Here is a 27,952-nt window from a genome sequence, read left to right as displayed (position 1 = left end):
TCGAAGTTCATGTGTGCATATAAAATTATTTTTTAAATAATTTATTAAATAAAAAAATTTAAACGTTTATTTATATTCATAATTTGAAATTTTATAAAATTAAATTAAATTTTTCTTAATTTATTATAATTATAATTAAAAACACTAAATTAAATTTAAAAAAGTTAATAGCAAATTATAACATAATCTCTAAAATTTTATATTAATAACATATAATTCTTTAATTTAAATTTTATATTAAAAATAAAATTACTTTATATTTATCATATTTAATATTAAATAAATATTTATTATAAATAAAATTTCACTATATAAAATATCACATTTAAAAATTATATATTAAGATATTTCATTAAAAGTTTATACTCACTATTATAAATTATATACATATTTTTAGTATATAAAAAATTATATTTTATATTAATAATATTAAATATGTTTGTTTTACTATTTAAAATCATTTATTTTAGGATTTTTATAAAATTTAGATATATTAACTCTCTCTAAGTTATTTAAAATATTTAATATTTTTATTTTTCTCATCCATATAACAATTATATTTGTGATGTATATTAATTTATTGATTGATCTTATAAAAAACTATATTTTATATCAATAATATTAAATAAAATGAAATATTATATATTTTATACTATAATTTTTTATATTTTAAATTTTTATTAAACTATAATATGTTATAAAAAGGAGAATGAGAAATAAATAATGAGATTAATTAAAAAGGACATTGTTGAAATAAAAATATATAGTTTAAAGTCTATTTTATTAATCAAATAAAATTTTAAAGACTATATTATAATTTTTCAGCACCTTTTCACATTCAATTAATTTCTCTATAATGACAAAATGAAAAAATTTGAATTTTATTATTCAAACTTTAAAGTTTGATAAAATATAAATTAATTTAAACGTTTTTTTATTTTTTTTTATCAAATAAACCTTTTAAAGAATAATTTTACATGTAATCACAGATTTAGTCTAAATGTATTTAAGTAAATTTGAGATATCTTAGATTCTACTCCTTCAATCCTCAATTTTCAATGGACTAAAGACGATAAATATTTAAATTATTTTATTCAATAGACGTATATTTTATTAATAAAATTAATTTTAATTTAGTTTGTATAATAATAATGAATTGACTGAATTTATACACCCGACTTCAATAAAGAATTATTTGTATATTCATAGTAAAGTAATAGAATTTGCATATTAAAATGCAAAATTTGGCTATAGTTGGAGAGACTTTAATGCTTCCTCTAATTAAATAATGATTACAACAACTATGATTAAGATAAAACACCAACTAATCACGTACGTAAATTAACAAGATAAAAAATTAACAAGATCAAGAAGAATCATCTAGAAGTTGTATTAAAATCTTGTAATATCAAACTTAAAGAAAATATATGTACTCAATTTACTATGAATTCAAAATTTAAATTTAAATCTATGACCTATCATGTCTATTATTAATATATTATTTATTTACTGTTAAATATTGAATGTGTACAAAAAGAATTTCCTTATAAAAAATTTAAAAATAAAAAATTATCTGGACCTAATCCTCTATAATCCAAAATATAAAAAAATTTATCCCATGAAAACCTAATTCACTATAATTCAAAATATAAAAAAATTATTTCATTTGATTTTTCATGGAGAGATTCGTCTACCTGTATCTTAAATTTATAGTGAATTATATTTAAATAAATTTTTCTCTAAAAAATCTTTTAAACGCATGAAAATCAGAGAAGCCTAGAGATAATTAGGTTAGAATAAAACTTCATGCATCAGTTAGATATTAAATTTGTCAAATTATAAATTTGGAATCATGATTCTTGAAACTAACCACTGCTCAGGGAATAGACAATTTGCTTGTCAATACCAATTCATTGGTCCAAAAATGATTTAAAGAAACAACAATTATGGTCGACATAGTTGAACCGCCGGGTCACCAATCTTTCCTAGATCATATACTCGTCCGATTCAATTAAAGAACTAATTTGACATTGTATCAAGTCAATTTTGATAAAAAGTCTCTACCTTTCTCTAGTCATTTCCAAAAAAGTCGATGTTTGGGTTTTTTATTTTTTGAGGAAGAAGTCCCTGCCCTTGTTGGATCTGCAGCTTTTCCTACTTCGACAGGGAAGTTCCTTTTCCTCTAAAATGGTATAGTGGGTTTTGTTCTCCTCCAGGTTGGAGGTGAACATAGTGTTTGTTTGTTTATTTTTTTTTTTTAATTTTTCGTGGTGTTTGTGACTCTTTTTATGTTGCAAGTGAGCTGTATGTCCAAGATTTGAAGATCCCTACTGGTTTATATTAGAGGGGAACAACTAATGAGGAAGCTTCAATTTTCTATAGTAGGCACCTTTTATAGTCGATACCAGGCGTTAGTCCGTGATTGATGACCCTTACACACTAGTTAGTGTAGGAAGCTTTGACCACCAACCTCTTGGTTGTAGTAAATTTGTTGCTTTTTTTTTTTTGCCATACGTTCTCAATCCTCCACTACAAGAATCTATAGAATTACTAATGGATTTCACTAACGGACTGAATTTCGTTAGTAATAATAACGATCATAGTTACGGATATTAGAAAATATGTTTTTCACTAACGGATGCATAGAGCTATTAGTGTTTCTGTTAATGACCATTATGATTACTAACGGAAATTTGTAACCGTTACTGATTCGTTAGTGATATACTAACAGATATTTGATCCGTTAAAAAGCCATTGATGAATTAATTGTTTTTATATCTTATATTTTTCACTAACGAACACAACCTTCCGTTAGTGATTATTAAACTTACGAACCCAGTTATGAATTTCATCTCTAACTCATATTCCCAAATTTGTAAATCAAATCCCTAATCCTTCTGTTGTCGCCTATCGCCAACTCTCTGCGACACACTGCTTTTCACTTTCTTCTTCTCTCACGAGTCACGATTCAGGAGCCAAACGCCTGAGTTACAGTTAGACGAGTGTATAAAGAATTATATTGTAGCTTCTGTTGAGATTTTCAGGTAATCCATCCTGTAAATTCTTTTTGGGGGTAGGTTTCATATGATTTCTTAGAATTTATTTCCAATCAGGGATAATCATCACTGTACTTATAGTTTTTTGTTTATTCTCAAGCTTTTTATACTTGTTTTATCAGTTTCTTGAGTAATTTTCCATTTTGCATATTGGGTATTCGTTGGTTTTTGAAATTTGATGAGCAGCTTTATTTTATCACAGTAGATTGGTACTTTCCTTCATTTTCTTCAAGCAGATGATATGAAATAATTGGGGTTTCATTTTATCACAGTGGATTCATTTTATGCTTAACTCATATCACAATAGATTCATTTTATCACAGAAATGAAGGAAAACAATTCATCCCCTAATTTGGGTTTCACTCATTAATAATAAGCAACAATGAATTATTTTTTAATTACTATTATTTTCATTGTCACTAACTGTTGTTTATGTAGTTTACATCCGTCGGAGTTGTGCAGTCGCAGGATCACTCTTATAATAAAAGAAAGATTGGTCGTAGAAGGGCACTGTTAGAAGGCAGTACCTAATGATACGAAGGAGTTTTATTGGCAAAAATTCAAGGTGAACCATAAATTTTAAAATATATTGAACTATAATATGAAATGTAAAATTACTAACTATTCATATATTTTAATCTTTTTGTAGAAATACTTCCTATGGGACTGAGCAATTGACAGTTTGGTCAAAATTGCATAGCATAAAAAGGCTGCTGAGAGATATAGGGGCCTTATGTATGAAATTAGAAAAAGGAAGACAAAGAATCTAGCTACACCAGATTCTGTTTTGAGGAAGTGGCAGAAAACTTAGAACACTTATGAATATAAAGAGAAGTGTGATAAGTTTTCTGTCAATAGGCGCAGTAAGGCTGGAGGGGTAGGATTTGGCATTTTCAAGCATGCTTGTGGATCAGTTTCACAATATATCCACCAACAAATGATGATATTAATAATCACTTTAATATTTATTTTGTTATATATATTTTATTGCGATACTAATTGTTATCCTTCTTATACTTAGTAACAGAGACAAAGAATAGGAATAGAACCACATCCTCATGAGCTTTTCGAGGCCACACATAAGAGAAAGGGGACGGATGAGTTTGTTGATGCTAGGTCAAAAGCTATTTATGTAAGTTAATAATAAATGTAGTTATAAATAATTTTGATACACTTAAATCATATTAGTAATAAGTTATTAAAATACATATAACTAAAAGAGGCAGCAACACAGCAACAGGAGGGAAGTAATGAGCCGACACCCATAAATGAGGCCCAGCTTTACTACGAGGCAGTTGGTGGGCAGAAAAAGAGTCAAGTTTATGGATTAGAGTCATAGGTTTATGTATATTTTCATGAATCATCATATTATTTCGCTTCATACTCGTTTGCATCCCAAGTGGATCCTCCTACTATTGAAGCAATGAATAGGATGCAAAATAAAATTGATCGGCTAGAGACAGAGAATGGTCAACTTAACTCAGTGGTGGAGGAGTTGCAGGCATTTATGCATAGGATGATGGCACAACAGGGTGTTGGGACATCCACTCAGACATTTGCTCCTCTGGCATCTTCAGCTCCGTCTCCACAGCAGCAGCATGACGATGCCCCTATTATTGGTGATCATCATACAGACAATAATAATGATAAAAATGATGAGCTTGCTAGTTTAGTTTAGTATGTATATTTTGTTCGGACCAGTTGATAATTTTATTTTAACTTATAACTGTTATACAAAATTAACATATGAAATATAATTTTGAAATCTGTAAGTTTTAAATATATTTCACTTTATATAATAATTGATTTGATTTTTACATATATAGTTAAATAATGTACAGGGTGATGATGGATATATACGTGAATGTATAAGGTAATGAATAATGTACAGGGTGATGATAGATATATATAAATATATAAAAAAGTATAGGGATGATGTAGTAATTATATGATTCACTAACGGGTTACCAACGGAATTGTCGTTGGTATTCCTAATGGAAAAAGTCCGTTGTAAAGGAAAACAACATTACTTTTATTTACTATGGAAATTCTGTTATAGTCAATAACGGATAATGCAATCCGTTAGTGAAGTCCATGTTAAATATATATTAGATTACTAACGGACATTTGTTCCGTTAGAGACAACAACAAAAAGATCCGTTGTTGATCCGTTAATGACCCTAACGAATTCCAAATCTATTGGTGAATAAATTACCAACGAGGTTTTTTACAACGGATTCTATCTGTCATTGATCCTTTAGTAAAATATTTTACTAACGGAATTTCATTGTTCACTAACATAAATTTCTGTTAGTGATAGTAAAAATTCTTGTAGTGCTCCTTGGCTTAGGCTCATGCAGTTTTTAGAATCTAGCAGACTTCTCTAATTTTTTTTTAACTCAATCAAGTCAATTTTGAGTGAAAAGACACGAGAGCCGCCTTTGTTCTTCAATTTATTTATTCTTTGAATAAATTTGATGAGGCTCCCTTCTTTGATGGAATAAACCTTCACCTCTTAGACTACTGGTTTTTGTTGAGCCACTATTACTTATAGAGTACTCAAAATAGAGTTAATGTTCATTTGTATATTCATAGTAAAATAATATAATTTGTATATTAAAATGAAAATTTTGGCTATAGTTATAGAGACTTTAATGCTTCCTCTAATTAAATAATGATTACAACAAATGCATCAATTAGATGTTAAAGTCAAATTATAAATTTGGAATCATGATTCTTGAAACATATCACTATTCAGGGAATAGATAATTTGCTTGTCAATACCAATGCATTGGTCCAAAAATGATTTAAGGAAACAACAATTGTGGTGGACATGGTTGAACTGCCGGGTCACCAATTTTTCCTAAGTTATTTACTCGTCCGATTCAATTAAAGAACTAATCTGACATTGTATCAAGTCAATTTTGATGAAAAGTCTCTACCTCTCTCTAGTCGTTTCCAAAGAAAGACTATGTTTAGGTTTTTCATTTTTTGAGGAAGAAATCTCTTCCTTGCTGCATCCGCGACTTTTCCTACTTCGACCGAGTAAGGGAAGTTCCTTGTCCTATGGTGTAATGGGTTTTGTTCTCCTCCAGGTTGGAGGTGAACATAGTGTTTGTTTGTTATTTTCTATTCTTGGTGGTGTTTATCGCTCCTTTTGTGTTGCAAGTGAGCTGTATGTTCAAGATTTGAAGATGCCTACTTGTTTATATTTAAGGGGAATAACTAACGAGGAAGCTTCAATTTTATGTAATAGGCACCTTTTATGGTCGATACTAGGTGATAGTATGCAATTGATGACCCTTACGAGGTTTATAGTGTAGGAAACTCTAACCACCAACCTCTTGGTTGTAGTAAATTTGTTGCTTTTTTTTTTTTCCATATTCTCGATTATTCTTGGCTTAGGCTCGTGCAGTTTTTAAAATCTAGATTTTTCTATTAGTTTTGAGTGAAAAGATATGAGAGCAGCCTTTGTCCTTCGGTTTGTTTATTCTTTGGGAAAGTTTGATGAGGCTCCCTGATGTAGGAATGATTAAATTCCATGATGAGTTTTAACCAATTACGTTTGGTTAAGACGAAATAATAGAAATGAGAGATTAGATCTCGAAAACTCTTATTAAAATTCTTAAAACTCTTGAAACTTGTCATACTTTTAAAAGTCGTACATCTTGAAATTCTCTTTTTGAAAACTATTGTGGGTCTCTATCGGATGTCAATAATAAAAATTAAGTTATTGCCATAAAATCTAAGCCTAATTGCTCCGTATCACTCCCTTTTTTTATGGAATAAATCTTCGCCTCATAGACTACTAGTTTTTGTTGAGCCACTATTACTTATAAAGTACCCAAAATAGAGTTAATGTTCCTCGTGTGGTTGCTGAAGATCCGGACAGTTCTATACCCTTCTTTTGCTTGGGTTTGTGGGTCAGGGTTTTGGGGAGTTGAGTTAGGGCCATGTAATTCTTTAGACCTTTAGTTTTATTTTCTTCATTTTTCTTTTTATTTTGTATTGTGTCTTAAATCAATTACCAACTAATGAATCTATCTTTGATTTTTTTAAAAAGTCAATTTTGGTAACAACGGCCATCACGACTCACTACTGCACCAAAAGCTTTCATCCACTTTCGTCACCAAACCATCCTAGCAAATGAGTTAATATATTTTAAATTTAGGAATTTTGGATATAAAACCTAATTTTTTTTATTGATTTACAATTTTATTTAATTATTTATAATTTTTTATTAATTATGCAAACCTTTGGATGTTAAAGAAATTTTAAGTAGGTATAATTTATACATGAAGATATTATAAAAGAAATTTAATTTATGAGTCTCTTTAAAGTTTTTAGAAAGAGAATCTCTTTATGTTGTGGTGTAGATTTATGAAGTAGTAGGCTTCTTTTTTTACTGAATTTCTTAGTCGCCTCTACCCTTATCGAGTGGAGGTGGCTTCCTCTACCTCGTCCGGAATGGGTTTCTTTCCACCTTCCAAATGAGAGCGTAGATAGTTTTTTGATATTGTTGTTGGCCAGTTGAGTTTACCAGTAAAACAATTCTTGCTATTGTTGGCGGATTGTGTAATTGTTCATTAGTTTTCTTTATCCTTTTGTTTTCCAAAGTGGAATTTTCATATATGTGCTTGCATGCTCTGTTGTCTCTTTAGAAGTTGATTCACTTCTCTTGCATGCTCATATGTTTCTTTAAAATTGAAAGATTTGAATAATCCTTATAAAATTGGAATTTCTGTGTAAAATTTAAAATTGAGGAAAACATTTAACTTTCTAGTCTAATCGGTCGTGAATTTAATAATAGAAAATGTAAAAAAAAATGGACAAGTGGAAAATAGAAATAAAATAAATTAAGGATTTTTTTTGTTTGAAAAAATAAAGTAAGGATTATTAAATATTTTTAAATAGGCAATTTTATTTTTTTTACAAAAATCTATTTTTAACTTTTATTTGTTTTATATTCATAAATCGTAACTTAAACTCTCTAAATTAAATTTAAGTTTTAAAAAAATAAAAATTTTAAATTCGTCCCTATTCACTTCTCATTTTAAAGGTATGCACAATTATTGAAAATCTCGAATTAAATTTAAATCTTAAATAATCGAAACTGGAAGAACACACCCGAGGGTCGCATAATGCTCCAAATTTGGGCCACCTCACCTGAATGCTTAAATTGACGTAGATATAGTTAGCCCTAAGGTGGGCCCATTTCATTAAGCATGACGTGGCACTGCATTCAACGGTAGGATCAAATCACCCGTGGTGGCCAAGTGTCGCTTGATGCTGTATTCCATTGTACTCGTGTCAATAATTAAAGTTGTAATTTAATTATTTAAAATTTAAAATCGAGAAATAAACATAATTTTAAGAAAAGATTTAAATTATTTTATTTACATTGTAAAATAGTAATTAATTAAAAAAGCCAAGTGAGAATCATAAATTTAGATTTTAAGTAAAATTAATTTGAATTTACAGTTAAAATTATGAATACTATTAAAATTACAATTTAATTATTTAAAATTAAAAAAGTTAAGATATAAAATTAAATTAAGAAGAAGGTTTAGATTATTTTTTCCCCACGTAGCTTTTTAATTTTATTATTATTAAAATTTGCAATAAAGCTCAATAATTGTTCTCCAATGGCGACTGGAAGTGTCCATAGGGGGCCACGGAGAGACCGGAGAATCATCAAGTGAGAAGCAGAAAAATCGGGAATCGGGTTGCTTTGTAGATATTTTCGGGAAAGTGAAGGGTAGAATGGTAAATTGAGTAATCTCTTCAGTCTCCTTCTGATTAATGAACTCAACCGATGAGAAAGAGAGAGAGTGTGAGAGAAATATATATACACGTATCGAAATTACATTACGTGTGTTCCAAGCGAAAAGCCAGAGTAGTAATCCCCACACTTCCTCCTCTGCTAGTACCCTTCTTCTCTTCTCTCTCTCTCTATTTTTATTTTATTTTTTTTTTCATTTTCAAGGGATTTAGATTTTGTATGATTTTCGTTTCTCTTGTTTCCTTGACAATTTGTTTTCTTGAGTGGTCGAGACGAGTGGGTGGTTGTTTGTGAGAGTTGTTTGTGTTCCTTTTCCTCCTTGCTGATTGTTTGGTGGAAGAGAAAAATTGGCGAAATGCGGAAATCATTCAAGGATTCTCTGAAGGCTCTTGAAGCTGATATCCAATTTGCCAATACTCTGTAATTTTTTTTGCCTTTCCTCTGATTTTTATGCTTTGTTATGTAGAATATCGGTTTCTGGGTTTTAAGCCATATCAAATTTTCGATCATGATCTTTGAGATTTTGAGTGGTAGTTTCGATCTTGGTATTTAGGTGAAGGACATCTTATCTTGCACTGCTTTGTGTTAAACTTTGTCTCGTGCGGTTGTCTGATTGCTGTGTGATTTTTGAGTTGATCCAACTTTATTAATTGAGGAATTTTAAGTGAGGATTCCCTATGACCATGTCTGTAGGACATGATACGACGACGTATCTCTTACGTAAAAGATTCTGCTCCATTTAAGCATTCATTGACTTTGTCGGCTGCTATTGGAGACACAGTAAGACATAGTAGTTGATTTTGATATTTTCGAACCCAGATATAATTAGAAGTATCTGGTATGTCCCTTGAGCTAGGCGGCGTTAATGAATGGTTCAGAGAATTGAAAAAGATTTTATGTTTCTGAATTCTCACTATCTAGAATTCACGATTTGAAGTTAAGTTTCTGATTTTGTAACAAGTATTTGGGTTTGCTTTGGATTGCTTGATCCATCAAATGTTTGCAACTTGCCCAAGAGATCATGTAGATAACTGTTAGATTTTGCTGGAAAGAACTCAACTTAAGGTTATTGAGCTGAAATAAGAGGATGATCAGACAATAAAAAGGACGAGAACCTTGTCCTTTGTCCCTTGGCAGTCCTATGATTGCTTTTTAATTTGGGCAGATAAATGATGCCATTGTAACTTGTTCTGTTTGAAGGTTAGAGTTCAAGTTATGTCTAATCCTGTTCATTGTGATATTAAGCTGTTTACTATGCATTTTATTTTCCTTAAATTTCCCACGGGATTTCCTTGTCAAGGATTTCCTGCTGATCCTTACAAATCGGAATGTAACCTACTTGTATAGTTTCAAGATATCTGTGGCCAGTATTTGTGTGCTTCGGTGGGGTTCATTCAGCTTTCTACCTGGTTGTGGTCAACCATGAAGAAATCTGATTATTCTCTGCTATCCAATGTTTGGACTGTAATGTTTAGTTCCTACTGTAGCTACCGTTCAGCTGGCTGTGTTCTACTGATACATGTAGTTTTATTGTGACACAGGGCTTCCTATTATCCTAGGGAATATGATGGTGCATGCCTCCAGATGAGGTTGTCTTACAGTCCTGCCGCTCAGTTTTTTCTCTTTCTTGTTCAGTGGACAGATTGTCACCTTGCTGGTGCCTTGGGGCTGCTTAGAATTCTCATCTACAAGGTGATTTGCATTTTATTTTTCAGCACATTTGATTTTGATTTTCGTTCACTGAATCAGTATCTAATTCAAGTCCCCTCTGCCTGTTCTTAATGTCAAGGGTGTAATATTATAATGTTGTATCACAGGCTTATGAGGATGGAAAGACGACCATGTCTATTCATGAAAGAAAAGCTAGTTTAAGAGAGTTCTATGGTGAGTACTGAGTACATTCAAGGCTTTAATATTTCTCTGAACATAGTAAAACAATGCACTCTATTAGTTAGTTTGATACATGTTCATGTTTTCTTGTAAGAAATTCGTTGATATCAAGCTAACCACTCATGCATTTGGATCTTTGTTGACAGGTGTTATATTTCCCTCTTTATTGCAACTTCAAAGAGGAATCAATGATGTAGAAGAAAGGAAACAGAAAGAGATTTGCGCCAAGTACCAAAAGAAAGATGAAATGGACAAGGGAAAGCTCTATGAAATTGATCTGGAGAGAGAAGAAGAATGTGGAATTTGCATGGAGATGAACACCAAAGTTGTTTTGCCAAAATGCAATCATTCAATGTGTATGAAGTGCTATCGAAATTGGTAAGCTAGCTATTCATAATATTTTGTGTGTTTGTAGTGTATGTGTGCATGAATACTTGATCTTTTGATGATATTGGAACTGGTAAGCACACCATGTGCAGGAAAGTAAAAAGCACATGAGAAGATTGGGCAGCTTTTTTAGCTAGACATAGACTTTTAGCGTGTTTTTACTCCATTATGCTGCAAAGAATGCATTTATGGATATCAATTTTGAATGTAGGAATTTGCTTTATTTAGAAGTTTATCATATACCACTTGATTGTTTGCTTTGGTATTTTTACTTTTCCCTATTTTCGCCAATAACATCATAATACTTGAGTAATCTTAGAGAATTATCCTTGCCAAATATTGAATCTATGGTTTAAGGTAGAAATGGATAAATTCAGTAGCAAGCAAGGAGGTGCTTGGAAAATTCGTGATTTGGTGATATAAACAAATACGAGGCAGAATTTTGTGGAATTAACGTTTCATTTCTTAGAAAATAACTTGCATGCAAAAATATTTTCCATGGAAATTATTTTCTATAAAAAAAAACTTATATTCTATTGTGTGGTTGCGACATTAAAATACAAAGGATGCCAATAAATTTATGCATGAAAAGTTGTTAGTAAGTTTCTCGAAATCTAAAAAATAACAATTTTTTTTGGGATGAGGAAGTTATTTTCTTCAAAAAGTATAAGAGATTTGAGAGTTGGAATGAGTTCATAATACTGCATCTAATATTAGCTTGAACTTATATGAGAACAAATTTAACAAAAACAACTGTTAGATAAGTTTATTTTCATATCAGGTCAAGCTTATAATGAAACTATCAGCACCCTTATTTGAATCTATAGAACTCCTTGAGAGAGGAATCATTAGTGCTATCCTAGGTGGAAAAGGAACCTTAGTTCAGGATTCAGGATGTTTGGTATTAAATTACTTGGCCTTGTTTGACGACACATTAACAAATAGAAGCACTGTGCTTTGTGTTTTATTTGGTAAGTACCTGAATGAATGCCTTCCTATGCTTCAATTGATGCTATCTTGAAAAGATTATAACTTGCAGTGCTTTGTGTTTTATTTGGTAAGTACCTGAATGAATGCCTTCCTATGCTTCAATTGATGCTATTTTGAAAAGATTATAACTAGAAGCCAGATGGCAACGTTTTGTTCTTGCCAATGAAACGGTGTGGAGAGAAGTTAATAAAACAGTGCAGAGAGGCAGACGTTTTTTTCTCCTTATTTTCCTTCTTTCTTCTCCTGTATAGGGTACAACTGTTGTATACTATTCTTTCCTCCTTTCCCATTAGCTGGCACCTAATTAACTGTTCTTCCATAAAATCTTCCTTTACAAGGTGGTTTTTTTATTTTTATAATTCTTCTTGTTGGTGTCTTATTTTGTTAGGCGGGCACGGTCACAGTCCTGTCCTTTCTGCCGGGACAGTCTTAAGAGAGTTAACTCAGGCGACCTCTGGATCTATACCAGCAAAAATGAGATTGCGGACGTGTCATCAATCACTAGGGAAAATTTGAAGAGATTGTTTATGTACATCGACAAGTTAACTCTCATTGCTCCAGACCCAATGTGCGCCTCCTACTATCCTCAATATTGGTAAGGACTACTGTGCAGGACTGAAAATTTTTGTACATAACTAGTTGATTGTATAGATTATTGCTTTTCCTTTCTCAGGAATACATTTTAGGATCTGTAAATAAATATTCTTGATTGCATGAATTATTTATTCATATAGATTTCATTTATCTTCTATTATGTAGCAAGTGAAATGAACACAAATCTGGGCCTGTAGGTAATAAATAGGGATCGTGCTACAAAATAGAGTCGAGGATTTCTGTGTATACCCATAGAACAGAAGGTGAAGTTGGAGCAATTTCTCTTGCAGACAAAGAATGCACATACGATTACATTCTTTTATAAGCGAATGTTGAAATCTAAACGCTCAACGAACAATATATATATATACATATATATTTATTAGCATTTCTATGGGACCTAACAGGATATGGTCCGAAAATTTGGGCTTAGCTGAGTACAGCAAAGAACAGAAATAACATCTGTAAACCTAACCTCAATCTGCCAGCCCATCTGCTACCAATCTCAAATCTGACAAACTTGCACTCCATGACCATTAGACGGTTACTACCGACTTGTGAAGAACCTCGCAATGAAATTGCCAATAAAATTAAAAACTTAAAAAGAATTTCATCCAAATGAAACTAACTACAAAGGCAGGTTCTTGCCCCAATTGGTAGGTGATTCAATACTTAAAAGCTTTATATTTGACATAACAACCATAAAGGAATACGGGTATCTTTCTTTACACACCTCAAACATCTATTCAGAACTCATGTAAAATCACTTAAACTCGAACTATGCGCCCTGATATGTTGCCAGAGTAATTATTATATATCAATTGCAGGAGGCAAAACATATTAAAGATGAAATCATACAAGTATAAATATGGTATTTAACTAAACTGAGACAGTTCATAGTGTCCAAGTAACTGACAAAGCACCATATCAGCTGGACAAGGCAGTAAGCCAATTTTCCTGCTTAAACTTTTAAGTCCAAATATAACCTAACAAAATGCATCTAGAAGACCCAAAAATTTGTCCTTCAAAGCACATGATGCCCAAAATCAAAACCATCCAATTTCAATCATCATCATCATCCTCTTCCTCTTCTTCCTCCTCCTCCTCCTCCTCCTCCCCCTCCTGACAAGAAACATGCAATAAACATTAGAGCCGACTGCTGCATCAGAATCACAAAAAAAAAGAAAAATTGTTGGACTAAGGGCAAAGCATATTGTAAATATTGCGATGTACTCTTTTATTTTCCTCAAGTGAAAAATAAGGGTTGTAGACATAAAAATTCTCTCCAATATTGACACATTTAACCATGTTATGACAAAAATGGAGGAATTTTAGGTCTTGACTCGACTGATTGCAAAATTTAGAGGACTCAAGCTTGTCTCTTGTCGCTTGATGTCCTACCCAACTAGACACAGACAATTCAGAAATTTTTAGGTCATATTTTCAGTATCTTTTCCCCTATGTCCGAAGCACATAAAGCAAGAAGAAACACTGAATTTAACATTTCTTAATTTGATAAATGCAGTACTGATGATAAATAATTGATGCAACTTTCAGCTAGATCCTAAGAATACTGATTGAGAGCTTGAAAGCCCCAGGTAAGCAATAGTTTAACAGTGAGAATACTTTCTAGAACAATATGCAACTCGAAAAAAAAAAAATGCAACTTGAGCATTGTGAAAAATCATGCACATGAAAGTCCATGCATTGTTAAAAGAATTAAACAAATAAACAAATTGGTAAGTCGACCTCTCCAGTAGCCTCATCATCTTCATCATTCACTTCAGACTTTGACCTGTCTGACTCTGCATTACCATCAGCAGCTGCGCTCTGCTGTCAATACAATACAGGCCAGTCAATACATAATAAGCAACCACCACATTCGATTGAATAGAGAATGGCAAATACTAAATATGTTACCTGCTTCTTGTTGTAGGCATTCATAAGCTTCCCATACTCATCCTTCTTTTTGGAAGCTTTGGCTTCATATGGAGCTTTTTCCTGCCAAACCAAGAAGTAATCAATGACCGTTACACAGCATTTTTTTCAGAAAAAAAAAAGGGATAACTTTTATGAACAGTACCCCACCCCAAAGACACCCAAATAAAAACCAAAAACAGGGATAAGTTCTAAGGAAGCAAATCCCACTAAAATGGTTTGTGTTGAAATCCAAAGAGAGCGTGAGATGCTACTCTGTTGCGAAGCTTGGAAAAAATTACCAAGCCATAGAATTTTTTTTTTCCTGTCTCCACAAAATTGTACTACACTTGGCAAGTTCAAAACCAAAGGTGCTCCACTTACTGAGGAGCAAAAGAAACTACACATCAGAACACATAGATGTACTTACAGCAGAAGTCATTGATTTCCACTTCTCTCCTCCAGCTTTTCCAACCTTCAATTAGATAATGATGCCAATGAATCAATGTCCAACTTCAAAAGAGCTTTGCTCATGAAATGGAAGTAAAAGAAAAGTTCAATATTTGTTGGTTGCTTACAGCAGCTACAGACGACACATTAGGATTCTCTTTCTTGAAAGTCTTTCGGAACTCCTCACTGTAACATAGACATGGCATAAATTCATGAAACAATACCAAAGATTCAAATCAAAACAATCATTTAAATTCTACTGGAACACATACAGGAAGACAAAGAAAGCACTAGGAGGCCTCTTTGGTTTGTTTGGGTCTTTCTTTGCCCTTTTCTCCTTCTTAGCCTTTTGTTTGCTACTTTTATCAGCAACAGTTGCTGCCTTCCTCTTTCCAACCTTTCTGGAAAGGATAGAGATAGATCCATCACAATAACATTCCGCTAATCACTGTGTCCATCAAATATGTAACATCAGCTATCAACAGATCTTACCAAGATGGAAACAGCCAACAAACCAATACCCTTTTATATGAGAACACCTTATCAATCATTATGGCAACCCCAAGCAAATCAAGGAATACAAGCAAAACATATAAGCCCCTTTTGCATTAAGTTTCATGCCAAAAAGCGCTTTCAGAAACAGCATAATTTTGGATGATGTTGAAAAAAAAAAAATAGAAAAAAGGCTGTTTTTTTTTTCTTTATGGATATAAGATATCAAATTTAATTCTTAATCAATTTTTAGTGTTTTAATTAATATATTCAAGTATTTTTATCAATAGCAACTACAATAGCAATACCAAACAGACCTGTATAGTTAGATAATTATACAGAATATGAAATACATGCAAATTAAACTAACCTGTCATCAGTAGGCTTCAAAGCTTCCTTTGATGCCTTTGCTGCCCCTTTACCCTTGGCAGTCTTCATTGTTGCTAGAGTATATCTGTATCAACAAAGGCTCATAGATCAAATTGAGGAAAATTCAGTACATAGTTATGGTTCAAGTATCAATTAAAAACAGAGCTAAATTTCGATGAAAGGGAAGTTTGCTGATTAAGGAGCCAAGACATTACCCGAATCACACAAGTCAATGCACCATATCGTTTTATACCTATGTACACGCACACGCACACATACACATATATACATACACGAAAAAAGAAAAGGGAAAAAACTCCTAAAAACGACAATAAATAGAATAACTGATACTTCTGCAACAAGAACAACAAAGTTTAAAATCTTCAAACTTCAAAAAAAAGTTTTACAAATTCCACGAAACTAACAGAATTAATAGAAAACTAGATTCTAACCTAAGGTAGGTAGGCCAAACTCCAAAAAGCTAAGAAAATTGATCATCAAGGGCGCTGAACTATTAAAAAAAATGTTAAACCAAAAAAATCTCGATTTTACACTGATATACACAGATAAGAAATTGGTATCATTCAGCTTCAGTCCACATCTGAAACCAAATTCATTATCTGGTTAAAAATATAGATAAACTAAAATTATGACCTTGAAATTTCTTAGCAGCACCGAGAAAACGAAGTTGCGGTACTCTCTAATTCAAAATCACCACAGAGCGTAATCCATAACCCCACAAAAGCAAAAAAGAAACGAAGATAATAGAAAAACAGAGCAACAACCAGGAAAATTCATCCGAGTCTACTTACCTCAATTTTGCAAGAAACCAAACAAAAGAGACGAACTAAAGGACAAAGAAACAAAATCAGATCCAGAAAACTGAAGCTGCCTTACAGAGAGAAACGGCGATTCCTCTATGAGAGAAACAGAGTTGACGCGAATACAGAATCGATGCGAAGAGCGAATAACAAAACAAAAGAAAGGCGAAGGCTATGACCGACTGGGCGAGTACGAGGGGTGAAGTTGAGAGAATGACTGTAACAGCCGGTAACTTTAGGGACCTGCTCCCATACGACTCAACGTGGTTTACGGGCTATAGCCGGTTCTTAATGATCGAGAATGCGAGCACTATTATTTAAATTTAGTATTCGTGGATGAACACATGAATTTTTTTTTCAGAAGTATTTTTTTTTAAAACGCTCAGTTCTTCTTTGATTATTTCAAAAATTTTAGATAGATTATAAATATTTTTTCGTGTATTTTTTAATTTTATGTAAGATATTATAAATTTCTCAATTAAATTTTTAATTTTTTTTACACACATCTAAATATACAATTAATAAAAATTTAAAAATTAAATTTAATATATGAATTTTATTATATTTTAAATAATTTTTTTAATTTTAAATTACAGGCTAAAATTACATTGAATATATCCGATTACATAAAAGATTTCCTTTACTATCAATACCCTTTATTATTTTAAAAATATATATTTTTTATTAACTGATTTTTTTTTAAATATTTTAAATATTAAAATAATTATCATAATTTTACTTTGAATTTAGTGATTAATTTTATTTTAAAAAATATTTAAAAAATGTGAAAAATATATTTTAAGAAAATATTTTAATAAAATAAGCGTGATGGGTAAGTGACAAATTTGTTATAGGAAGGACCAAACTTTTGAGTGGTGGTGATGATTGGGGCCACATGGGGATCACAAACTGACAAGTAAGATATTTACGTCAGGTTGACACGAGGATGGACTTCCGCAACGTTTTGACTCTGCCATTCTTCCAATTTTGACCCTTATCCTCGCACGTTCGCATTTGCACCCAGTAGCAATAAGCCAGCCTACACGCTCATTTGCTATGAATCCAACCTCAATATGGATGGATCCCCTTAGACCCCTCGACTCGTGTTACGTGTGGAATTTAAATAGAAAAAATTATCAAATTAAATTAATTTAAAATTTAAATTTTAATTTTTATTTATTTTGATTTAATTTTATTTAAATTTTAATTTTAAAAATTTTAATTATTTTAAATCGATTTTAATTTAAAAAAATAAAAAATTAAATTAAATTAATTAATAATAATAATATATTATTATTAATAATATAAAGAAATTAAATTAAACGATATGAACCACCGTCACAACAAACTAATTTAGCATGCATGATCTGAGCTCCTTAATAATATATTCTTCATAATAAAAATATGCACACCATAAAATATTTAAGAGAATTTTTTTTTTTTAGATTTAGCCTTACTTTTATTGAGTATCGGTAGTCCTTTTATCTCTTTCAAAAGTTTTTAGACGGCTACAACAGAGCCCAGCATGCGCCTTAATGGCCAGCCTTCCAGAAGGAAGAGAACGGCTGAAGACCTCGAGTTGTTCCACATCAAACACTAATAACATAACCCTCACACGGCAGAACAAGATTTGAAACCATATTAAAAAGAAGGACCCAGCCCCAGCCTCCAAAATAAGATCCGGCATCGCCATGCTGTGGAGGCTGAAGAAACTAGCAGGTCTCCGAAAGAGTTCATCTATGTATAGTCACTGAACTTATAAAAACAAAACCAAACAAGAAACACAAAAAGAACAATCAAACACTCAGATCCAACAAGAACCTCACAAGAGTACTCACGATCTGGGTAAGGAACACCCAGAAACTCGCATGCAAGACAACCCCACCCATGAAGCACCAATCTGAGGATTTCCAAATAGAAAACAAAATAAAATATATTTATAGCCTTAGCATGCTCTCGTAGAAGGTCTAATTTTATTGAAGCTCTCCATAATTCTGAAGGTTAGTGGTTTCAGAATAGAGATGGGATAGAGGTATTAGTGATTAATTATTTCTCTCATCTCTTTGCACCATCAAATGGCACTTAGGACCCGGTTATTGACTGTAATACCCGGCTAGACTCCGGTATCAGAATTCCTACCGTCCGGTGGAATCTCGGATGTCGGAAGCCTCTAGTAGGGTAGAAACATGTTTTCATAAAATGTTTTAATGTATTTCATGATTTTAAGTAAAAAGGAAATGAGTTTTTGCATGAATATAATCTTGGAGGAAGACCCAGGTTCGGCCGCCGAACCTCATGTTCGGCCGCCGAACTTGCATGCGTTGCGGAGGCACGTTCGGCTCCCGAATGTGGCCTGGCCAGCCACCTATAAAGGGGTCCCTTAGCCGAAAACGGGCGAGTTTTCTCTCCATTTTCGGCCAAGGTGAGCTCTCTGCCGTCCCTCACCGATCTTGAGTTTCTTCCTTCCATTCTTCATGATTTTTATGAGTTTGCAACCTTGTTTTGAAGGTTTTGAACATTTGAGCAAGTTTTGGAGCTTGGAAGTTCAAGGAACTCTCTCTCTCCCATTTTCCGAGCTAGGGTCGTTCTCCTCTCGATCTTCAAGAGGTAAGGGCCGATCTTGAGCTTATGGCATGTTTTAAGTAAGTTTTAAGTAGATCTATGGGGTAGAATGCATGTTTAGCTTATGGTTAGGTTTATGGGTTCATGTTATATTTTTGGACAATGTGGATGTTTGATGTGTTGTAGATGGGGTTTAAGATAGTTTGTAGCCCCTAGGAACTTGTATGCTTGAGTATGTATGTTGTAGATTAGGAAAAATGCATGTTTGGATGGTTTTGGGAGGCAAATGTACATGAGGAACCAAGTTTCTGCCCTTTGGCAGAAACCAAGTTCGGCAGCCGAAGGACTTTCGGCCGCCGAACCTGCTTGGGAGGCCAGCCTTTCGGCTGCCGAAGCCTGCCCCCGAAAGAGGACTTTCGTCTCTGGAGGGCAGTTTCGGCCGCCGAAAGTGCCGCCGAACATGCATGAATTTCGTCTCTGTCTGGGAGTTTCGGCCGCCGAAGGTGCCGCCGAACCTGCCTGACTTTCGACTCTGGAGGGACTTTAGGCCGCCGAACCTGCAACCAAAAGTGCCCTGTTCTGCATGTTTTTTCTTGGATGTTTGAGGTGTTTTAGGGGGGTTTTTGGGGAATGTTTTTAGAGTTATGTTCTAGTTGTTTGGTCCCTCATTTGAGTCCACCTGTGTAGGTTCGGACCCGAGGAACCGAGGACCCCAGCAGTGAGTCAGCTGCTTCAGTCATTGTCAGAGCTAGCTGAGGTGAGTAGAATAAACACTTATGTTTTAAAGCAATTCAATATAGATTTGAGCATGTTCATGCATCACGAATGCTATGTGATATTCTAGGTTGCTTGCATTAGAATTCACGAATATGTTGCATTGCATAATTTGATGATGATGTGGATGGTTATTGGATGATCCTTAGTCCTCGATATGATGCGATGTGATATGATACGGTATGGTACGGAAGTCCAGGTTGTACCCATTCTACGTCCCTGGCACATTGGAATGTTATGTAATGTTATGTTATGTTAAGAGAAAGACCGGTTGACCCATTCTACGTCCCGGCACTTTGGAATGTAGAGGACTCTTAGTGACAATACCATCCGTGATGTGATTTGTCTGTGATGTGTTGCATTCCATTATAGCATATGATTTAAATGTTTTATTATTCTGCTCACTGGGCTCTAGTAGCTCACCCCTTTTCCCTAATCCCCCAGGGTTGCAGGTACAGGCTAGACAGAGAAGTCAAGGTGAATGAAGTCCTGAGTTGTAATAGTTAGAATGTGGACATGACAAATTGTATAATGATGTAAAGTTATGAATAGCTATGTTATGTAAATATTGATTATGAGATTGAGGTTTAGAAGTTGTGCTTGACCGAGTTGCATGATAATCCCTCTTGTAAGCATGATCTATGTTTAAAAAATGTTTTTGTTCCACCAAGCTTGTGTATGATGAGATGCCCCATTGAAGCTTTTGATGAGAGCTCCAGTGTGGGGTTTATGTTTATATTTATGTATATGTTTATGTGCATGCACAGGTTGAGCTTGGTAAAAGAAAAGAAAAGTTCAAATTTTTATGTATGTTCTTGATCATGTATGGGATTAAACAGGTTTACAGGTTGTATGTCAGGCTTGCTACGGGTCTCGGCGGCCTTAAGCCGACCTGGATCCTAGCGCCGGTAGCGGTCCGATTTTCGGATCGTTACAGAATGGTATCAGAGCCCTAGGTTCATATGGTCGGACCTAGAGTGTTGGGCTCATAGAGTGTAATACCCGGCTGGACTCCGGTATCGGAATTCCTACCGTCCGGTGGAATCTCGGATGTCGGAGACCTCTAGAAGGGGTAAAACCATGTTTTCATGAAATGTTTTAATGTTTTTGATGATATTAAGTAAAGAGGAAATGAGTTTTTGAATAAAAACACCCTTGGAAGAAACTCAGGTTCTGCCGCCGAAACTCAGAGTTCGGCCGCCGAACATGCATGCATTTCGGGTGAGCCTTAGGCCCCCGAAGGCATAAGTGAGGGAAGCCCAGGTTTGGCCGCCGAACCTCAAGTTCGGCCGCCGAACATGGCATGCATGCGGAGGCACGTTCGGCCCCCGAACGTGGCCTGGCCAGCCACTATAAAAAGGTCCCTTAGCCGAAAACGGGCGAGCTTTTCTCCCCATTGTCGGCCAAGGTGAGTTCTCTGCCGTCCCTCGCCAATCTTGAGTCTTTTCCTTCAGATCTTTCAAGATTTTCACAAGTTTTTGCTTTCCTTTGAAGATTTTCAAGTTTTGAGCAAGTTTTGGACTTGGAGGCCCAAGGAGCTAAATCTCTCCCAACTCCATGTTAGATCGCCTCTACTCTCGATCTTCAAGAGGTAAGAGTCGATCTCTAGCTTACATTATGTTTTAAGTAAGTTTTATGAAGATCTTTGGGGTAGAATGCATGTTTAGCTTATAGTTAGGTTTTTGAGTTTATGTTATGTTTTGAGCAATGTATGTTGGATTTGTGTTACTTGATGTGTTGTAGTTGGGGTTTAAGGTAGTTTGAGACCCCTAGGAGCTTGTATGCATATTTTGGTTGAGCAAAATGCATGATGGCATGAGTTTGAGGCATTTGTGCATGTTTGAACCAAGTTTCTGCCCTTCGGGAGAAACCAGGTTCGGCAGCCGAAAGGACTTTCGGCCGCCGAACCCTCTTGTGGAGGCAGCCTTCGGCTGCCGAAGCTTGCCCCCGAAAGGAGACTTTCGTCTCTGTCTGGGAGTTTCGGCCGCCGAAGGTGCCGTCGAACATGCATGAGTTTCGCCTCTGTTTGGGAGTTTCGGCCGCCGAAGGTGCCGCCGAACCTGCCTGACTTTCGGCTCTAGAGGGAATTTCGGCCGCCGAACCTGCCGCCGAAAGTGCCCTGTCCAGCCTTCTTTTACATGTTTTGCATGATTGTTTCATGATGTTTCAGGGGGTTTTTGGGGAGTAGTTTAGAGTTATGTTCATGTTTGGTTGGTCCCTCATTTGAGTCCACCTGTGTAGGTTCGGACCCGAGGAACCGAGGACCCCAGCAGTGAGTTCAGCTGCTTCTGAGTCAGTAGAGCTTCAGCTAGAGGTGAGTAGAATAACTCTTATGCTTTTAAATAATAAACCCGTTTTAGCATGATTCACGCATCATGAATGCCATGAGATATTTTAGGTTGTTTGCATTAGAAATCACGAATATGTTGCATTGCATAATATGTTGATGATGTGGATGAATGTTGAATGATCCTTTAGTCCTCGTATGTTATGATATGATGATGATACGGTACGAAAGACCAGTGAGGCCCATTCTACGCCCCTGGCACTATGTAAGAGAAAGACCAGTGAGGCCCATTCTACGCCCCTGGCATTATGGAATGTTATGTCATGCTATGTTATGATTATGTAAGAGAAAGACCAGTGAGGCCCATTCTACGCCCCTGGCACAGTTGGAACATGTAGAGGACTATTGGTGACAAATTCATCCTTGATGTGATTAGCTGTGATGTGATGCATTTTATGTTATCATATGTTTCAAATGTTTTATTATTCTGCTCACTGGGCTCTCGTAGCTCACCCCTCTCCCTTAACCCCAGGCTTGCAGGTACAGGGTAGACCAAGAGGTCAGCAAGAGTAATGAAGTCTTATGCATGTAATAGCTAGAATGTGGACATGACAAATTGTAGAATGATGTAATGTAAAAGTATAGTATAGATATGTAATGTAATGATGTTTGAGGATGTTAGAAGTGTGCTTGACCATAGTATATTGTAATCCCTTTTTAATACATGATCTTAGATGTTTTTATACTGCTTATGTAAACCAACTCAACACATGTTATGCCACCCATTGGGGGCATTGATGAGATCCCACAGAGGGGTTAAGTTTATAATTATGGCTATGTTCAGTGCATGCACAGGTTGAGTTTGGTGTATGAGAAAATGAATGAAAGAAAAGTTTTAATTTTTATGTATGTTGTTGATCATGTTTGGGATTAAACAGGTTCACAGGATGCATGTTAGGCTTGCTACGGGTCCCGGCGGCCTTAAGCCGACCTGGATCCTAGCGCCGGTAGCGGTTCGATTTTCGGGTCGTTATAGAATAGTATCAGAGCCCTAGGTTCATATGGTCGGACCTAGAGTGTCGGGCTCATAGATGTTATAGAAGGTCAAGTACAATAGGAAGGTCATGTCCACTAGGATAGGATGTGGAGTCCTGTCTTGCATGATGATGTGAAATGCCATGATGATATGCATGTGCATTAATGATATGCTATGATGTGTGATGCGGGTTCATGTGTGCCCACATGAACCATATGATGCTAATGTTTATATGATGTGTACTGTTTTTCAGAAAACAGGATGAGAGGAACTCGTCGATCAGCAAGATTGACTGGAGTACCACCTAAGGATGAGGGCACGAGCGCCCGTCCTCCAGCATTGCCTAGGGCAATGTCTAGTAGGTCTAGCAGAGAAAGAGCAGTAAGAGACCCTAGAAGGTCTCTAGATCTGGGTAGGAGCAGATCAGTGAGGGGAACAGTTCAGGGAGGAGCGTCAGAGGACATGGGGGATGATATGGATGTAGAGCAGAGGAGGGATGGCAGTTTGGGAGTTAGCATGTCAGAAGAGGGAATGGGGGAATCCCAAGGAGGCACTCAGGCCTCGGGATTTGTTCAGCCACCTTACTACCCACCCTTCTCACAAAATCCCGGGTATTCGATGGGAGGTACATCGGATTACCCTAGCTTCACCCCTTATCCCACACAGATGCCATACCCACCCTACTACCCACCATATTCACAATACCCAATGTATCCACCCCCACCTTACTATCCAAACCCAGCAAACCCTACTTCAGAAAATGTTGCACCACCTCCACCACCTACAGAACCAGCAGCCCCAGTTGCTCAACCTCTTAGACCTAGCTCAGCCAGTGGGATCAAGGTCAAGATGACGGACTACATGAAGTTGGGTGCTCCCCAGTATGAAAAAGGGGATGACCCATTTGTGTATCTTGAAAGGGTTAAGGTGATCACAGATGAGATTGGGGCTGATGATAGTAGAGCCATACAGATGGCTGGGTTCACACTTAAGTGCAAGAAGGCATGAGAGTGGTTCAAGAATTATGTGAACCCGAGAGTGGACAGCATGTCTTGGGAAGAGTTCGCAAACGAGTTTGCAGGATGGGCTTTCCCAGATAGTTCAAGGGAGCTGAAGATGATAGAGTTTGAGCAGTTGAGGCAGACTGAGGAGATGAGCATAGAGGAGTTCACAGACAGATTCTTGGAGCTGTTGCCTTTTGCAGGGCAAAATCTTGACTCGGATCAGAAAAGGTCAAGGAGGTATATCATGAAACTCCACTCCAGATATTCCTCCTTAATCCAGTCAGCAGATAGGGAGAGCTTCCATGCCATAGTGGATATGGCCCGGAAAATGGAGGCCAGTGCCATCGTTCAGGGGACAGTTAAGCAATCAGTGGCACAGCCTTCTAGTTCTAAGACCCCAGACTCTTCTTCTTTTAGTGCAACAGCTTCAGGCAGCAAGAGGTGGAGCAGTACCACCAAGAAGTCGAAGAAGAATAAGTTTTGGAACAAGGATACCTCCACATCTTGAGTGCAAAGATAACTGCTGCCATCTCTAGGTCATGTGTGGGGTAATTCACCTCGTGCTTCTTCAGCTGCCTAGAAGCATAAGCAATCACCCTGTCATTCTGCATCAAAACACAACCCAGTCCCACTCTGGACACATCACAGAACACTGTGAAGTCCCCATTACTAACTGGCAGAGCTAACATCGGTGCTGATGTCAATCTTCTCTTTAACTCTTCGAAGCTCTCTTCACATTGGTCCGACCACACGAACCTCTAATTCTTCTGAGTCAGTTTGGTCATAGGAGCAGCTATCTTGGAGAAGTCCTAAACGAACCTCCTGTAGTAACCTGCCAAACCCAAAAAGCTTTTAATCTCTGTCACTGTGGTGGGTCTGGGCCAATTAGCTATAACCTCTATCTTCTTGGGGTCTACCTCAATGCCTTCTGCTGATACCACATGCCCCAAGAATGAAATGCTCCTCAACCAAAACTCACACTTCGAGAACTTGGCATATAATCCATGCTCTCTCAGTATCTGCAGAACTATCCTCAGATGCTGGGCATGCTCCTCTGCATCTCTGGAATACACTAAGATATCATCAATGAAGACAATAACAAAGTGATCCAGATACTGGCTAAAAACCCTGTTCATGAGGTCCATGAATGCTGCAGGGGCGTTAGTCAACCCGAACGGCATTACTAAGAACTCATAATGCCCATATCTGGTTCTGAAAGCTGTCTTTGGCACATCTGCCTCTCTGACTCTCAACTGATGATACCCGGATCTCATATCTATTTTAGAGAAACAACCTGCTCCGGCTAGCTGGTCAAATAGATCATCGATCCCGGGCAGGGGATACTTATTCTTGGTAGTGACCTTGTTCAACTGCCTGTAGTCGATACAAAGTCTGAGGGATCCATCCTTCTTTCTGACAAACAGCACTGGAGCACCCCAAGGTGAGGTACTAGGGCGGATGAAACCCTTATCTACCAACTCTTGCAGCTGCTCTTTCAGCTCTTTTAACTCTGCTGGCGCCATCCTGTAGGGAGGAATAGAGATAGGTCTGGTACCAGGCAGCAAGTGTATTTCAAACTCTATCTCCCTATCAGGTGGTAGTCCTGGAAGCTCGTCTGGGAAGACGTCTAGAAATTCTTGGACTACTGGTACTGAGGCTGGTTCCCTAACTTGTCTATCTAGCTCTCTCACATGAGCTAGAAACCCCTGACAACCCCTCCTAAACAAACGACTAGCCTAAAGGGCTGAGATCAAACCTCTAGGTGTCCCCCTCCTGTCTCCTCTGAAGACACACTCTGACCCATCCTGATCTCTGAGACTAACTACTTTGTCTCTACAGTCCAAGGTAGCTCCATATGTAGATAACAAATCCATCCCTAGAATGACATCAAAATCTGTCAAATCTAGAACCACCAGGTCAGCTGGAAGGCATCTACCCTCTATGAACACTGGACTGAAATGACAGACTGACTCTGTCACTGATGGGTCACATTTGGGTCCACTGACCCAAAGAGGACACTCTAACTCAGAAATCATCAGACCCAAACTCTCCACGGCTCTCGAAGCAATAAAAGAGTGAGAAGCACCGGGGTCCATCAAAGCATACACCTCGGAACACCCAATGATGAGATTACCTGACACCACTGTGTTCGACGTGTTTGCCTCCTCCTGTGTCACAGTGAAGATCCGTGCTGGGGCTACCGGACCTTCACCTCAGGAACCTGCTGCTAAAGAAGAGGCTGACCCTCTCCCTCTGCCTCTGCCACTGCTCTAAGGCATGGCTGGAGCTGCAGGCTGTGCCACACTGCCTGAGCTCATTTGCTGGGATGGTGCCATAAAGGTCGCTTGAGGACATTCCCGTGCAAAATGTCCTCCTGCCCACACTTAAAGCAGGCTGTAGATCCCATACGACAAACTCCTTTGTGCGGCCTTCCACATCTCATGCACACTGTACTGCCTGTGCCAGAGCTTGAGCCACTACCCATTCCCAAACTAGACTTGATCTTGTTCCAGAACTTGCCTTTCTTAGCTTTAAACTTTTCTCCCTTCCTACTGCCAGAAGCTGCTGCATTGGGGGTCTTAGAACCCGAAGACTGTGCCACATGCTGTTTTACTGTTTCCTGAATAATGGCACTCGCCTCCATCTTCCTGGCGGCATCCACTATAGAGTGGAAACTCTCTTTTTCTACTGGAAGAATAAAAAAGGAATACCTGGGATGCAGTCTCATAGTATATCTCCTTGCCTTCTTCTGGTCAGTGTCATAAGCCTAACCCACATACTGAAGCAAATCCAGGAACTTATCAGTGTATTCATCTATACTCATCTCTTACGTCTGTCTCAGTTGTTCAAATTCTATCACTTTCATCTCTCTAGAACTGTCAGGAAAAGCCCACTCAGCAAATTCATTGGCGAACTCTCCCCATGACATACTGTCCATCCTGGGTTCCACATAATTCTTGAACCACTCTCGAGCTTTCTTGCATTTCAGTGTGAACCCTGCCATCTCAATGGCTCTGCTATCATCAGCTCCTAACTCATCGGTTATCATCTTAACCGTTCTGAGGTACTCAAATTGATCATCTCCCGTATTGAATTTGGGAGCATCCAATTTCAGATACTCTGTCATTTTCACTTTACTTCCCCCAGCTGAGCTAGGTTGAGGTGCTTGGACAACAGGGGCTACTGGTTCTGGTGGTGGTGTTGTATCTCTTGGTTCAGGGTGTGCTGAACTGGGATGGAAAGGTGTGGGGGGATACATGGGATATGGTGGGTAAAAAGGAGGATAAGGCATATAAGGCATGTAGGTAGGATATGGGGCAAAGCTAGAGTAATCCGACGTACTCCCCATCGGATAACCCGGGCCTTGTGGAAAAGGTGGATAACCAAACCCCGAGGCCTGAGCGCCTCCCTGAGACTCTCCCATACCCTCTTCTGACCTGTCCATACCCATGCTTTCCTCTCTTGGCTGATCCACATCCATAGCCTCCCTCACTTCATTTGACCTTCCTCCTCTTTCTGTTCCTCTTCTGCTCTCGTCAAA

The 27,952-nt window shown here is 36.4% G+C and overlaps 2 protein-coding genes across 6 annotated transcripts; one reads left to right on the top strand and one right to left on the bottom strand.

The window, feature by feature from the left end:
* Positions 1 to 8,838: 8,838 nt before the first annotated feature.
* On the top strand, positions 8,839 to 12,854 carry LOC110620434 (E3 ubiquitin-protein ligase AIRP2). 3 transcript variants are annotated; one of them, XM_021764163.2, is made up of 5 exons: positions 8,839 to 9,258; positions 10,380 to 10,530; positions 10,656 to 10,722; positions 10,875 to 11,106; positions 12,494 to 12,854. In XM_021764163.2, the coding sequence occupies exons 1-5, from the start codon at positions 9,194 to 9,196 to the stop codon at positions 12,702 to 12,704; spliced, it is 726 nt and encodes a 241-aa protein (XP_021619855.1). In that variant the 5' UTR covers positions 8,839 to 9,193; the 3' UTR covers positions 12,705 to 12,854. The 3 variants fall into 3 exon arrangements, with proteins under 3 accessions (XP_021619855.1, XP_021619856.1, XP_043814873.1); XM_021764164.2 differs by having other exon boundaries at positions 8,845 to 8,982; XM_043958938.1 differs by lacking the exon at positions 8,839 to 9,258 and adding an exon at positions 9,629 to 10,038.
* Positions 12,855 to 13,492: 638 nt separating this feature from the next.
* Positions 13,493 to 16,982, bottom strand: LOC110620435 (high mobility group B protein 1). 3 transcript variants are annotated; one of them, XM_021764167.2, is made up of 8 exons: positions 16,825 to 16,982; positions 15,929 to 16,012; positions 15,339 to 15,467; positions 15,195 to 15,252; positions 15,047 to 15,091; positions 14,620 to 14,700; positions 14,449 to 14,532; positions 13,493 to 13,821 (listed from the first exon to the last, which is right to left on the bottom strand). In XM_021764167.2, exons 2-8 carry the CDS (start codon positions 15,994 to 15,996, stop codon positions 13,762 to 13,764), a joined length of 525 nt encoding a protein of 174 aa, XP_021619859.1. In that variant the 5' UTR covers positions 15,997 to 16,012; positions 16,825 to 16,982; the 3' UTR covers positions 13,493 to 13,761. The 3 variants fall into 3 exon arrangements, with proteins under 3 accessions (XP_021619859.1, XP_021619861.1, XP_021619857.1); XM_021764169.2 differs by having other exon boundaries at positions 14,449 to 14,529; XM_021764165.2 differs by having other exon boundaries at positions 16,740 to 16,966.
* Positions 16,983 to 27,952: the final 10,970 nt, after the last annotated feature.

Source organism: Manihot esculenta, chromosome 8 (assembly GCF_001659605.2).
Source record: "Manihot esculenta cultivar AM560-2 chromosome 8, M.esculenta_v8, whole genome shotgun sequence".
Lineage (NCBI taxonomy): Eukaryota > Viridiplantae > Streptophyta > Magnoliopsida > Malpighiales > Euphorbiaceae > Manihot > Manihot esculenta.
Note: the sequence above shows the minus strand (reverse complement) of the source record. Positions and strands in the feature narration are given on the sequence as shown.